The sequence below is a fragment of the Henckelia pumila genome, chromosome 4, assembly GCF_033568475.1.
Source record: "Henckelia pumila isolate YLH828 chromosome 4, ASM3356847v2, whole genome shotgun sequence".
Classification (NCBI taxonomy): Eukaryota; Viridiplantae; Streptophyta; class Magnoliopsida; order Lamiales; family Gesneriaceae; genus Henckelia; species Henckelia pumila.
The window spans coordinates 152,684,508-152,697,020 of NC_133123.1; the positions used below are offsets into that span (position 1 = coordinate 152,684,508).

Here is a 12,513-nt window from a genome sequence, read left to right on the forward strand (position 1 = left end):
AGCATAGACAGCATCTACAGACAGCCTTGCAGACTTTGAGGGAGCATCGTTTGTATGCCAAGTTCAGCAAGTGCGAGTTTTGGCTTGAGCAGGTGGCATTTCTTGGCCACATTATTTCGAGAGATGGGATTGCAGTTGATCAGTCGAAGGTTGAGGCAGTGCAGAATTGGGGTATTCAGAAGAATGCTTCGGAGATTCGCAGTTTCTTGGGTTTGGCAGGATATTATAGGAAGTTCATCAAGGGTTTTTCCTCTATTGCAGTACCCTTGACTTCCTTAACCAAGAAGAACGCGAAGTTCATCTGGAGTTCAGACTGTCAGAGGAGCTTCGATCAGTTGAAGGAAGCACTCACTACTGCACCGGTGTTAGCGGTGACAGTACCACACGAGGAGTTAGTGGTGTACACCGACGCGTCTAAGCTGGGTTTAGGCGCAGTGCTTATGCAGTTTGGCAAGGTTATTGCGTATGCGTCGAGGCAGCTGAAGGTTCATGAGCAGAATTACCCGACGCATGACTTGGAGTTAGCAGCAGTGGTTTTCGCTTTGAAAATCTGGAGGCACTATCTGTATGGCGAGAAGTGCAAGATTTTCACTGATCACAAGAGCCTCAAGTACTTCTTCACCCAGAAGGAGTTGAACATGAGGCAACGGAGATGGTTGGAGTTGGTGAAGGATTATGACTGTGACATTAGCTACCATCCATGTAAAGCTAATGTAGTAGTAGATGCTTTGAGTCGGAAGTCGTCAGTGGTATCATGTTTGACCGTACAGTTACCACTACAGAGCGAGATTCAGAGATTTGACTTGGAGTGTTATCCGAGTGGTCATGCACCGAGCTTGTCAGTGTTGACAGTGCAGCCAGTTCTGCGAGATCGGATCAGGGATGGACAGTCTACTGATGAGGAGTTGCAGCGATGGAGACAGAGAGATGAGGCTAGGGGTAATCTCTTGTATACAGTTGTGGATGGCATTGTTCAGTACCGTGGTAGGATGTGGGTACCGAACGTCGATCAGTTGAGAGCTGAGATTTTAGCAGAGGCTCACACATCTCCGTACTCCATTCACCCCGGAAGTACGAAGATGTACAGAGATTTGCAGCTATTGTATTGGTGGCCCGGGATGAAGAGAGACATCGGGAGAGTGGTGTCAGAGTGCTTGACTTGTCAGCAAGTCAAGGCAGAGCATCAGCGTCCAGCAGGACTTCTTAGACCTCTTCCTATTTTGGAATGGAAATGGGAGAATATTACGATAGACTTTGTGGTTGTCTTACCGAGGAGTGCCAGAGGTTGCACAGCGATTTGGGTGATTGTGGATAGACTCACCAAGTCAGCTCATTTCTTGCCGGTGAGGACTACTTACTCATTGACACAGTATGCAGAGCTTTACATCAAGGAGATTGTTAGGTTGCATGGCATACCAGTGTCGATTGTGTCAGACAGAGATCCGAGATTCACATCCGCGTTTTGGAAGAGTCTGTACACAGCTATGGGGACTAGACTTTTGTTCAGCACAACATTCCATCCTCAGACAGATGGTCAGTCTGAGAGAGTGATTCAGGTTCTCGAGGATCTTCTGAGAGCTTGTGTCATCGATTTTCAGGGCTCGTAGGAGACTAGACTGCCATTAGTGGAGTTTACCTATAACAACAGTTTTCAGTCGTCTATAGGTATGGCTCCTTATGCAGCATTGTATGGGAGGAGATGCAGATCTCCTGTGCATTGGGATGAGGTTGGTGAGAGGATTTACTTGGTCCTGAGATTGTGCAGCAGACAGCTGACATTGTGACTCAGATTCGAGATCGGATGAGGACTGCTCAGAGTCGTCATAAGAGTTATGCAGATACCAGACGACGAGATTTGGAGTTCGCTGTAGGTGATCACGTATTCCTGAAGGTGTCACCTATGAAGGGAGTAGTGCGATTTGGCCGGAGAGGCAAGCTTAATCCGAGGTAAATAGGGCCATTCGAGATCTTGGAGAGAGTTGGCTCGTTGGCCTACCGTTTAGCTCTACCATCAGGGCTAGCGACAGTGCACAACGTTTTCCATGTATCCATGCTTCGGAGATATGTCTCCAACCCGTCGCATGTGTTGGATTTTGAGCCTCTTCAGTTGACACCGGAGTTAGCATTTGAGGAGAGGCCTATACGGATCTTGGCTAGGGAGGAGCGGAGGCTTAGGACGCGTGTCATACCGATGGTCAGAGTCCAGTGGCTGAATCACTCGGAGGAGGAAGCTACTTGGGAGACCGAGGCAGATATGAGGACTCGCTACCCGGAGTTGTTCGGGTAAGTACTTTAATTTCGAGGACGAAATCCAATTTAAGGGGGGGAGAATTGTAACACCCGGTATTTTAAATACGTAAATTCGCATGCATAATTAGAGAATTTAATTATTTAAATTTTTGATTTATGGGTTAAATAATTATGTGAATTATTTGTGCATGATTTAAGTGATTTTTAAGCATTTAACCCATAATTAGTGATTTTTATGATTTTTAGTATTTTAATTATTTTATCGCGTAGACGGGACCGTGGACGGACGAGATGACAACTTTCTAGCCAATTTAATTCATGAGCCTTTTAAGAGCCCAAAAATATTATTTTGAGTTTTATTTCCTCAAAAATTTTAGTATTTAATTTTATATAATTTTAGGAGTCCGTTTTTATTCAAAATAAGCCAAAATAATGACTTTTTAGTATTTTTAAAATTCCCTTAATTTAATATTTCGGGATTTTAATTTAGTTATCAGATTTTACTTCTTATTTGAAGTTTTTAAGTTATATATTTAATATCCTTTTTAATATTTTCAATTATCCTAAAACCTATTTTAATTAAAAAAAACTTAAACCTAAACCTATCCTACCCAAACCCTTCGACCGATCTCTCACTCAGCCGCCTCCATCAGTTTCTCACCCCCATCTCCATCGTGTTCTTCAAGTTCTTCAGCCTCCATAGCTCGATTTTGAAACTTTCAAGTCGGTTGTCATCGCCCCGTCGTCCCGAAATCGTTCTACGCACTCCTTTCTCTTAAAACTACGGTGCAAGGCATGATTCTTTCTCTTTTTTTTTTGTACCATATCAGTTATTATGTGTGTGTGTGCGTGAGAATCAGAATTCCTTCGAAATTTTCAGAAACAATACGGGATCGATTCGGTTGTATGCAAATGTTCTTGTGTTTATTGATCATGTTCACGTTTGGTTTGCCATGGTTGTGTCTAGGCTGCTGGTAAAGGTCCCTAGGTTGCCTAAGGTGAGTCTAGGTTCGAATGGCTTGAGTGGCTCGAGCCAAACGAGCCCAGACTTGGAGCTATGAGGCGATCGGCCAAGAATGTTTTAATGGGCTTTAATTATTTAATTGAGCTTAGAATAATTTTATTGGGCTTAAGTATGTTATTGGGCCAGTCTCAGTGTTAATGGGCCAGATTTAAGTAAATGGGCTTGAGTGTTAGGGCCAGCAGTCCAGTACAATCCATGAGAAATTTCATGTGTCCTGAATATATATTTAATTATTTTTATGCATTGAAGATTATTTTTATATTTATATGTTAGTATGAAATTAAATTAAATATATATGAAGGACACACATTTTTATTTAAGTACATGCATTCATGAAATAATTTTATGTATGATTTAATGTTTAAGGTTGAGCAATAAGAAAATATTTTATGTTGGAAGTTGAAGTAGTGTGACAATTTGAGATTTGAGGGGGATTCGTCCCCATATGTGAACTATTGAAGGGCAGTTTACTGCCAATTTAAGAGGTGATTCGTCACCGCCACGTACGTTGGTTTTCACGCTGATCAGTATTTAATGTATGATTTAAGGTTACACTACGGATACAACCATGTGATGTTAGAAAATAATTTGCTCAACAATGTTTATGTATTATGTATGATTATGATATTTAAGTTAATTTAATTTAGGTTATGTCATGATGTTATTTTAAGCTTGCTCATTCATGTATATGTTATGTATTAGTATTAAAGTGATTTAAATTATTTTAAATCCTTGTTATGTTAGCATGTTGGGCTTCTAGGCTCACTACACTGGTATGGTGCAGGTGAGTACGTAGAGGACGTAGTACCCACCGGAGGCGAGGACGTATGAGTAGACTGACAGTGATCCCCGTGACTGTGATAGATATCTGAGTCATGATGCATGTTTGAATATTCCAGCATGTTAAATATTTTTAATTATTTTCAGTGGTTGAGTTTTTGGATAATTTATTTAAATATTTTCAGTGCATGCAGTTTTTAATTATTTTCTTATGACAGCATTTTAATTACGTATTTGACTCAGATATTTATTTTATTAAAGAATGCATTTTTATTTAAGTTATTTATTTATTTATTTTAAATCTTTTTATTTTGTGCATATATGTATGTGCATGTATGTACATGTTATATTTAGTAAGTATTAAAAAAAAAAAATTTCCGCGTATTTATTTATTAATTATAGAGTTAGGGTCGTTTCAATACTAACTTTGATTTTTGAGCTTATTATTTTAAACTTTTGTTTGTTGTGCACTTTATCATGGTTCATGGGGTCGTTTAGGTAAATTTCCTCGTGCACTTAACTCAATCTGTTTAATAAGCTTACTATTTGGACCTTTTGTTTGTTGTGCACTTTGTCTTGATTTATGGGGTTTTTTTTTAATTTCTTATGCTATCAATAGTATACTTGACTGACTCAAATTAATTAATTATTGATATAATTAATTAACTTCATTATATATATTTTCCATTCATTCATTTGACTCAATCGCTAATTTGATGTCCATATTTGACTTGAAATTTGACTATGTAAAGGTCCACACAAGTCCATGTGAAAACCTAATTTATTTGATCAAGGTTGATCAATGGGCACAAAGGGCCACTGATTTTTCATGTGAACCAATATATATATGGGAAAATTTTGGGAAAGTACCCACTCAGAAACATTTATATGTGTTCCCTCCCCATGTCAGAGTTTTTTTATTTAAAGTCCCTGATAGTACAAAATTGTTTTTTTTACTCCCTGTCCATGATATTTAACATATTTTTAATTGTTTTAATTAATTAAATATAATCATCCTCTCACTCCATCCACACGCTCAACCCTTACTCACTTTCTCCCCCAATTCACACGCATCAAACCCCAATCCCTAATGAAGAAACCCTCCCTGCAATTCTGATTCAACCATAGGCGAGAAGAATCATCAAGAACTTTTCGAATTCGAATCGGTAGCACAAATGAGGGAAAAGGCAGTGAAGGATAAACTGACAAAAGCTCCAGCGAAGAATAAATCTATTGCAGCGGCAACGAAGAAGAGAAACAGCAAAGGTATGAGCAAATAACCTTTTTAGGTTTTAAAATGTTCTTATAAAATCGAAATTTATTTTTAGGAATGATTTTCTTGTTCTCTTAAACTTCGTCTGTTTTGAAATTCTCGTCCCCTAAATCCTCTACCATCTCGTTATTTCCTTCCCTGATTTCGTAGGTTGTGTGCATTATGACAAAATAATGTTTTATTAATTTATCAATTTTTTTTCATAATTATTGAACGCAAGCACTCTCATGATTTTGAAGTCATTTATCATATTTTTAGGATTTTTTCTTTGCTGTTTTTTCAATATAACTATAAATGTTGATGAAATTTAGAATTTAGTTATAGTGCAATATTCTAAGTTGGTTCTCCTAATCTTTGTCTGTTATAATTTGATTCTTGTTTTTTGGTGTTTATCTTGATTTTTTTGTATGACTGTGTTTGGTTTTGATTCTAGACATAATTGTAGAAGATGAAGCAGAGCAAAAAAATGGGAAGAGATTTTTTTCAAGATGCTCTCCCTCTTATTTTAAAAGTGTGATGAGGAAGTTGAAGTCGATCCTAGGCGAGCAGCAAAAGAGTCGTATAGATGATACTCTTTTTGGTAAATGGATTGATATGCCTGTCCTTGCAATCAGTAGTGGCAGGATTGATTATCTACTCGACAAATTTCAGGTGGATTCATGTTGTTTTATTGTTGGTGATGATATAAGGATCCCTTTCCGTTCAGCAGAGTTCTCTATTGTGCTTGGTCTGCAGCATAGTGGCCAACCCGTGGACTTGGACCTAAAAATGGATTCCAGATTTTTAGAACGTCATTTTGCCGGAAAAGTCATCAATGCCAATCGGGCAGCCATTAAGGAAAAACTTCTTTTACTTGCAAGAAGTAACAATGAGAGTGCAATTGAAGATTTTGTTAGATTTTTTATTTTGTTGATCTTTAACTGCATAATATTTCCCACCGGTAATTATATCACGCCTAGCTTTATATTTCCTTATCTCGATGATCTTACCACCTTTTTTAAACATGCTTGGGGAGATGCTGCATTCCGATTTTTGCACCGAGAAATGCGTCATCTCGGAAGCAAACTTTATGTTGATGGATGCATGGTTGGATTAATGGTCAGTATATAGTTTTAGTAATAATGATATTATTATATTGTCAATAATTTTAATTTTTTTGGGGGTTCAGGCTTGGATGTATGAGACCGTCCCAACTTTAGGAGTACGTCACAGTTTAAATATTTACCCTCGGTTGTTTCGGTGGGGTAAAAGCAAGATCCCATTGACGGCTGCTGGTGCTGAATCATCATTGAGATGCATAGATACAACCCAAGTAGTTCCTATTTGCTTTTGATTTATATTAAAGTTTTTGCGTAAAATTTATCGTTGGTTTGATTGAAATTTTTTTTATTTTGATTTTTATAATTGTGAGCAGGTTCTGTCCATACACCCACTTTGTGATGAGGAAAATCTAGTAGACATAAAGAATGTTTTTAAGTCGGTAGAGAGTACATCTGAAGTGAGAAGAATCGGAAAAATTGTGATAGAACAAATTGATGAGATAAAGTTGTTGAAAAAAAGGTGTGCTGAATTAGAGGCTGGATATGTGAGATTTGGATCCGAAGGAAAGAAATTTTTGTTGAAGAAACATGACAATATTGATGAAGATGTTGAGCAGATCGATAAAACCCGGGAAGAATTTAATTTTGAGTTAGCACATGATACAGGCAGTAATTTTGATGATTTTATTGATGTAACTGTGCATAATGTTGTTTCTGAATTACATAAAGAAAGCAAAGATTTAGAAGGATCACATTGTGGGATTGCTTCAGCTGATGGTTTGAAAGAAGAGAACAATGATATGTTAGGAGTTGAATCTGAGAGTGGACCAATTAATGAGAACGATGGTGGTAGTGGTGGTCTTGCTACTTCAGAAGTGGAGAAGATGAATGTTTTCCAATCTTCAATTGTGGATAATGTGAGGACCAGGACTGATCGTGTGAAGAAAAAAAAGGATTTGATGTTTGTGACTCCACCTAGCTCAACACCAAAACGTAAAAAGAAGATAAGAAAAGAGGTATATGGAGCATACTTTAATACCCAATGCATTATTTTAACCATAATATTATGTGTTATTGTTTAAATAGTCAGAATAATGTTTGGATGTTCTCTTATATGACTAAATATATCGCCACTTTGGGACAGTCATTTGTAGATGTTGAGAAGGACGGGTGTACTCCTGAAAAGGCAAACATGGATGTATTCAAAGGTAGAGTTGATTTTTGTGGATGTGAAGAAGCGCCCGATGAAGAAAAAAAATTGGTGATAGACTTTCTTGCTAGAGAGATATTGGAGTATGTTGATATTTAACATGTGTTCTTATTTTGTGAGATTATTCCCTAATTTTTTGTACTGAAAATTAAATTTTTTTGTTCTTGTAGCGTCATCGTTTGGCAAAATGAGTGTTTGAGATTAACTGGGCCTCAATTCTGTCCCTTTTTGTTTCTCGAGCCTGTTGAGTCTGAGATAATTAATGTCTATATGATCATTATGCAAAAGAAAAGCATCGATTATGGATTTGAAATTTATTGCATGGATACAATTGTGCAGGTTCGTAACAATTCGATTTTTTGGTTTTTTTTTCTTCATATTTTTCATCTACTGGATCATCATACAAGAGTTTAATGTTTTCTTTATGTGTAGAGAGAAGTGCTTCAGAACTTGGAAAAATATGGAAAACATAGGATTCTATACAACACCGACTACGAAGTGTTTCTTTCAAGGTTGACATCTTTCATGAGGTGTAGACTGCAGGGGCTGAACAAAGATTTATTTAGAAGATGCAAATATGTCATTTTTCCCATTAACGACAATTGGCACTGGTATTTGTTAGTTTATGAAGCTTCTAGCAGGACATTTAAAGTGTTGGACTCCATGCATGATCCAATGGCAATGGGGACAGCAAGAGTTTATGTGAGTTTGACCAGATTACATTTCAGTAGCACTTAAGTTTGAATTATTAAAATATTATCTTCTTTGCAGACAAAATTTTTGGCTAGTTGCATAAAACATTTATCAGGATTCGAGATATTTAGTGAGCCAGTGGTGAGAGAACCTTGTCGTGATCAAGGTGCAACCCTCGATTGTGGTGTTTATACGTGCATGTGGTTGGAATGCCTAGCCCGTGATACGGTTTACATGTGGAAGTATGAAGAAGATGTCAAAATGGACACTTATCGTGAAACGACCCTAACCTCTATGCTTTATTTAATTTAAAGGAAATTACGGATTTATAAAAATTTTGCCATGACTTGTTTGCAAAGAAAACAAGCCATCTTAACCCAGTCAGCAGTCCAAGTAAGGAAAAGCAACTGACGTAAAACTTAAGTGCGTTAAACATAAACATGCAATCCTAGTAACCACCTCCCGGTTACAGCATAAAGTAAACTAAGGAATTTAAAAGAGTGCGTTAAACATAAACATGCATAGGTGATGGCATACTACAAATCATCAACTGTAGCACAGGGAATACACATCCTGGCTAAAAACACTGTAAGTACTCAAATAACTCTTCATTATTACATAACAGAGTAAATATGCGGAAAACTTAAACATGCAATAGCGACGGTCATTGGGCTTCGCACTACCAGTGGCCTCAACCCAGTGGATCCTGCCCCTCCATCGCCTCAACATAAAACTCATCACCTGCAATCAAACAAGCGTAGTGAGTCTAAAGACTCAACAAGCATAAACAGTTGAATATCAAGGTTTAAAAATAGATGATGCTTTACTCAAACTATGATACTTAGTATACTTTTGAACTTTAACTGTAAATATGCATGAAACTAGAGTGTATAGGAAACATGCATTGATGAACTCATGCTATAGAAGACTTTCAACTTTCTTGACATAAACCTCATGCTTTACTTAACCTCATACTTTTCTTAACCTCATGCATGACTGACTGACATCAACGTAAGACGAGTCAAACTGAAACTTTAAACTTTAACTTTTAAACTTCTCTTTTCTTTTTCCTCTTAGAAATCAGTTCCTTGATTTGTGACCCTCTGTTTCGATCATGATCATGGCTGCAGTGCACTATGCCGGCAAGACGATGAGATTTCTCCCGACGAACTTAACCCCTCTGTGGCAAGGAGACCGAGATTGCTCCCGATCCCACATTGCCCTCTATGACAAGGAGACCGAGATTGCTCCCGATCCCACATTGCCCCTCTGTGGGTAGGGTAGACAAGATGTCTCTTGCTCCCTACCTAAACCTCTGTAACCTCTTGGTGAGTAGACCGAGGCATCCCCCGGCCTAACAACACCCCTCTTTGTCACAAACAAATCACTTCATTCAAAAACATTTACTTTCTTTTCCTTTTCATTCATTAAGACTTGACTCACACCTTTTTAATCATGCATACATGAAAAGACCTCCTTTCACTTTATTTTTCTCAAGAACATGCCATATGCACACGAACATGCAACCTTTAAGATATGAGACTCAACTCAATTATGCTTTGGCATGCAAGACTCAAAGAGACTTTCTTTAAATTTTTCTTTGGCATCAAGAATAAGACTCACACACACGAACGTGCAACTTCAAGAATGAGACTCGACTCCATTGCATGTGAGAACGATGAGCGAGTGACTGCCCCTAACCCTCAAGACTTTACTCTTTTGCCAAAGTCCTAACTTTTCAACTTAGACCGAGCAAGAAAACTAAAAAACCCTTTTTCTCACTCATGCCTTAACCAAAACCCGTCCCGCTTGAACCGACACATTCCTAACTCTTAAAATTTACCATATGACCAGGTTTCAACTTCATTTGACCTCTTATACAAAATGCCAAACAACCCATCCCGGACAGCTCACTTTTGACTATAAATTTCTGCACCGACACTTAAACTTCAAAAATTCATAACTTATTAAATACTTATCCGAATTAAGCCTATTTTATACCGACACGACCGCAACGTCATGAACTAAACTTAGGACAAAACAGAATCGACACAGACCTCGACCAGGAAACTGCCCTGCCCCGAATTCAGACTGCCCTGTCCAAACTAGACACCTCAAATGCCCTACTAGTTTGTGAAACCTTCACCAATCATGCACCCTTGCTTCTAAGACCACTCCAATCCATCAAACACACTTAAAACCATCTCTTAGGACTTACATCAAACACTTGGGCAGCCCACTTCTTCACTTCGACATCACATATCAAAATTACATGATTTTGCACCAAAAAGTGGCAACCTCAAGAGCAAACAATCAAGACCAATGCCATACATCAAAATGCTTCAAACACACTTCATTTCCATCCCTTACACATGTAAATTTTCGAAAATAGGGCACACCAATTTCTGGAAATTCGAAATTTACTTCATGCATGCAAAATGACTTAAGCTTTCCAACACAACTCACCATTTATCAACTTAAAACTCAATCTAATGCATAAATTCGAAAATCCCACATAAAAATCTAAAATTTCAGAAATGTATCAAGTCATACATGCTAAAAATCATAGTCATTTCGAAATTTAAAAAGAAGCTAGGAGCAAATACATAATAGCTTGATTGAAAGCCCAAGAAAAGTCTACACTTGCCTTCAACCTTTAATACCCACAAAATTTCGAAATGCAAAGAGGAGAGGGGCTGGACTTTTGCTCAAACACCAAGCTACTACTCCTATGGAGGTCCTCCGGCGACGTCATCGGCGGTGGAGGGCGGCGGCGGCAGCTAAGGCTTGAGGGAGGAGAGGCCGAAATGCTTGGAGGGAAATGGGAGAAAAGATAATGGAGGGGGCGGCTCTTCATCAAAAGAAAGGGGATAGGGTTTGTAAAATATTAGTAGAGTGTTTTATTTTGTGTGTATTGTGTGTATAAAGTAGTGTGAATGTGTGTGAGTTAATGGGTAACTTTGACTAGAAAAAGAGCTATCTCAAAAAAAGCAACTTTCTCTTTTCTTTTCAAAATAAAAGCTAGCACTAACACTCTCATACATTTAAAATATCTAACAAAATAATCAAAGTTGGAATTTAGTATTCCGGGTCTAAAATACTGTTTTTCAAAGAATTTTTAAAATAAACTCAAGAATGCGATAAATGCGATTCTTGTTACCCGAAAATTCTAAAAATCCAAACTTCATCATTTTTCCTCCAAACTCACACTTAACATTTTTAGAAATACAGTCTGGGAATAACCGCCATAATCCGTCACTGCCGAGGTCGGAACCGGAGAACCCTGAACTTAAAACTTTATCATAAACATTCTTGAAATAACTGAGCATTCATAACTTTAAAGGAACATTAAGCAGTCGCATCAATCAATTAAAATTAACACTTTAAATATTTTGATGTCACAACAATAAGTGAAATATTTACCTAAAAGATAGAGCAATTAAAAGCCATTTAAATAATTACACTAACGGCATAAAAACCTTTAAAATGATTTAGGCAGATAACGACTTAAAAATAATTAAGCTAAACATTTAAAATCATTTAAATGAATAAACTAAGCAATTAAAATAATTTAAATAAGAAAGCTTAAACCTTTAAAATACTTAAAACAAATAAGCTGCACGATAAAAATCATTTGGATAAATAAACTTAAACAATTAAAACATAACTCACATAAATAATTTAAATAAATTAAACTAAAAGATAATAAATCCTAATATTTATTAAATTAATGAATGCGATTTAGTGGATTGGATTCCACGTACTACAATTCCTTCCCCTCTTAAATGGAATTTCGTCCTCGAAATTCGGGACATACTAACGAGGTCTGGACACGTACGACTAAGTAACATCAACTTTTCTAACTCTTCACTCACCCGAGTTGACACTAATAGCTTATTCTGTGCACTATGATGCTTATTGGCATCTATATCATCAAGTATTGGACTAACTCCTACTGCAATATAAAATTTACATTTCTTACTTGTTCCCAAATGGTCTTATCCTCAAGAAAATTCTATCACTCCTCAAATTTACTTTCTATACAAATTTACAAACTTAAAAGCGTCATCTTACTGCAACCGATAAGTTCTCCATCTTACAAATTCTTAGGTCTTTAAGTTATTACACAACATACATTGTCAACCTTAATCCCTACGTCAGAATTCCAGGCAATAGAGTTCATATATCCCATAAATAATTTATGTCGACTTCTACCAAACTTAAAAACTTTCTAACAACGAAG

At 37.1% G+C, this 12,513-nt stretch overlaps 1 protein-coding gene and 1 long non-coding RNA gene across 2 annotated transcripts; one reads left to right on the forward strand and one right to left on the reverse strand.

Annotated features, from left to right (window-relative positions):
* Positions 1–5,229: 5,229 nt before the first annotated feature.
* On the forward strand, positions 5,230–8,315 carry LOC140862099 (uncharacterized). The gene is made up of 7 exons (XM_073265103.1): positions 5,230–5,320; positions 5,761–6,218; positions 6,496–6,639; positions 6,742–7,383; positions 7,512–7,660; positions 7,748–7,916; positions 8,010–8,315. The coding sequence occupies exons 1-7, from the start codon at positions 5,230–5,232 to the stop codon at positions 8,313–8,315; spliced, it is 1,959 nt and encodes a 652-aa protein (XP_073121204.1).
* Positions 8,316–8,749: 434 nt separating this feature from the next.
* Positions 8,750–11,148, reverse strand: LOC140867841 (uncharacterized). Its single transcript, XR_012145286.1, has 2 exons — positions 10,918–11,148; positions 8,750–9,011 (listed from the first exon to the last, which is right to left on the reverse strand). It is a non-coding gene; the product is annotated as an uncharacterized lncRNA (long non-coding RNA).
* Positions 11,149–12,513: the final 1,365 nt, after the last annotated feature.

Bases quoted from the DNA above. Each gene is read 5' to 3' on its own strand.
- LOC140862099 (XM_073265103.1), top strand. From the start codon at position 5,230: ATGAGGGAAAAGGCAGTGAAGGATAAACTGACAAAAGCTCCAGCGAAG. The intron at 7,384-7,511 runs GTATATGGAGCA...ACTTTGGGACAG, and splicing joins AAAAGAAGATAAGAAAAGAG to TCATTTGTAGATGTTGAGAA. The intron at 7,661-7,747 runs GTATGTTGATAT...TTGTTCTTGTAG, and splicing joins CTTGCTAGAGAGATATTGGA to CGTCATCGTTTGGCAAAATG.